Source organism: Triticum urartu, chromosome 5A (assembly GCF_056163025.1).
Source record: "Triticum urartu cultivar PI428250 chromosome 5A, HENAU_Tu73, whole genome shotgun sequence".
NCBI classification, from domain to species: domain Eukaryota; kingdom Viridiplantae; phylum Streptophyta; class Magnoliopsida; order Poales; family Poaceae; genus Triticum; species Triticum urartu.
Window position 1 is genome coordinate 535,621,465 of NC_141877.1, and position 2,269 is coordinate 535,623,733.

General features: G+C 47.2%; 1 protein-coding gene across 1 annotated transcript; it reads left to right on the forward strand.

Moving 5' to 3' along the window:
• The first annotated feature begins 260 nt into the window (after nt 1-260).
• Nucleotides 261-1,439, forward strand: LOC147972579 (uncharacterized). Its single transcript, XM_087524391.1, has one exon. It carries the CDS (start codon nt 261-263, stop codon nt 1,437-1,439), a length of 1,179 nt encoding a protein of 392 aa, XP_087380517.1.
• Nucleotides 1,440-2,269: the final 830 nt, after the last annotated feature.

Genomic DNA, 2,269 nt, shown 5'->3' on the forward strand with positions numbered 1-2,269 from the left:
ACCGACAAACGCTCGCGCACGCATCAGCCGGTTGGAGGTAAGCTTTTCCCAAAAAAAGAGCCGGATATTCGAGGTATCCTTATGCTTATGTTTCCGCAACAGACGAAAAGGAAGAAAAGGAAATAGAAAATCAAACCGATCCAAGAACCTATCGGGTTTCTCTTCTTCTCCTTATGTTTCCGCAACGGGCCGGATCCCAAACACGGAGACGCCGATTTTCTAGGTCTCGACCACTCGAGATCGATCCAAAAAACACACAAATGTCGACGACGGAGCGATCAGCGGGGCGGTGGTCCGACCTGCCCGACGAACTCGTCGGCATGGTCCGCTCCAAGATCGCCTCCCTAGGCGATCGCGTGCGTTTCCTCGCCGTATGCAAGTCGTGGCGGGCCGCCGCATCGCGGCAACCGGCGCCTCCCGCCGCGCCGCTGCTTCTCCTCTCGCTCTGGGCAGGCTTGGAGAAGAAGCACATGTGCGGCCCCGACGGCAGTTGGGTCTTCCGCGTCCCAAGCAAGGCAGACGGTAAGCGATTCCTAGGCTCCCATGACGGTGGATGGGTCGTGGTGTTCGACTCCCATGTGCTCACACTTGTGAACCTCTTCTCTGGAGTCGAGGTGCCACTCTCCCCCAAACAATCCCGGCCGGCCTTCTTCATGGAGAGCATGCAGAAGATCATCTTCTCTCAGCACCCTACCTCCTCCAACGGCTGCATCCTCGCCGCCATCGTGGAAAATTGGTCCCAAGTTGCGTTGTGCAGACTTGGCTGCTCGGAAGGCGAGTGGACCACGTACGGCCGGCATGAGTGGACTGCTGGCTGGCGCAGGAAGGTGATCTTCGACATTGCTTTCTGCAATGGCGAGCTCTATGGCCTCATGGGCAACGAGGGCGAGGGCGAGAGCGAGCTATTAGTTAGATTTGAAATCGGAGCAAAAAAAGACGGCACACCTGTGATCATAACAAACCACGAGCTCCCTATCCAAAGGCCCTCTAGCACCAACAGCTCTTTACCGTACGCCAGGTACATCTTTGAACTGCATGGCAAGCCATGGATGGCGGTAATGACTCGATGGTTGCCCAACCGCGAGCCTTTCTTCAGGGTCTTCAAGCTTGTTGATGCCGACACTGATGAGGTTTGCGAGGCAGAGGTGACGAGCTTCGACGACTACGCCTTGTTCTTGGGGACACGGTGGTCTAAGGCAGTGCATGTGCCAATGGGTGTCGGGCACCACAGTCCGGAGAGAAACCACATCTATTACTCTACCTACTCACCAGAAAACAAGTCATCGGGAGATGAGGTGTACTCGGTAACATCAAACCATGGCACGTATATTGAGATGTGTTGCAAGAAAGATCAAAGTATCGAAGACGGTGTCGACAAAATAGGATACTATGTGAGTGCTCGGAATGATGCAGTGTGGCTTCTTCCTCCAGACTTGTAGTTGATCAACATATTACTTTTTTTTGAAACAGAGGCAAAAGCTTTGCCTCATCCATTAACACTTCTGCTTCGGTACATCCCCCTAAACACAATGACGGCTCAAATTAGCCCATACCTCTTCATAAGTAGGGGCATGATAGCCATTTTTTATAAACTCTTCACGTATACGCTGTACTTTTTTTTAAATCACGTATACGCTGTACATTAACGGGCGTGCACACCCTGCCGTGCTGGGCTGGCCCATTTAACACATTCATCATTTCTTTTTTCTGAAATCGCAAAAAAAGGTGCTTGCTGCAGGTTTCGAACCTAGGCCCTTCAACAATTAGCACAGCCGCAATAACCAGCTAGGCCACCGGACCTCAAGTGCTACGTAAGTTTTTTTATACTTAAAATACAACACTGGAAAAGCGCAACATTTTCTGGTTGTTTTTTCTTTTCTTTTTTTGTTTCTTAAATGCGTGAAGTTCTTATAATTCGTGATTTTTTTAATCGAAAATGACGAAAAAGTTTCAAATTCTTGAATTTTTCTTTCAAATCAGTGAACTTTGTCCCCCAAAATTGATCAGTTTTCTTCACAAATTCATGAACTATTTCGCAAGTTGGCAATTTGTTTTTGAAAATTGTTGGTCTTTTTTATAAATTGATGGACTTTGTTTCTAACTCAATGGTTTTTTTTTAAATTTTGTTAATTTTTTTTCCAAATCAATGAACTTAATTTGAATTATTGATGAACTTTTTTCAAAATCAATAAAAGAAAAGAAAAACAAAATAATATAGAAACCCATGTAAAAACTGAAGAAAAAACCAGCCCGGTTGAAAAGGAAAACC

What these genes read in the sequence shown, in the direction of transcription:
- LOC147972579 (XM_087524391.1), top strand. Translation starts at nt 261, where the DNA reads ATGTCGACGACGGAGCGATCAGCGGGGCGGTGGTCCGACCTGCCCGAC.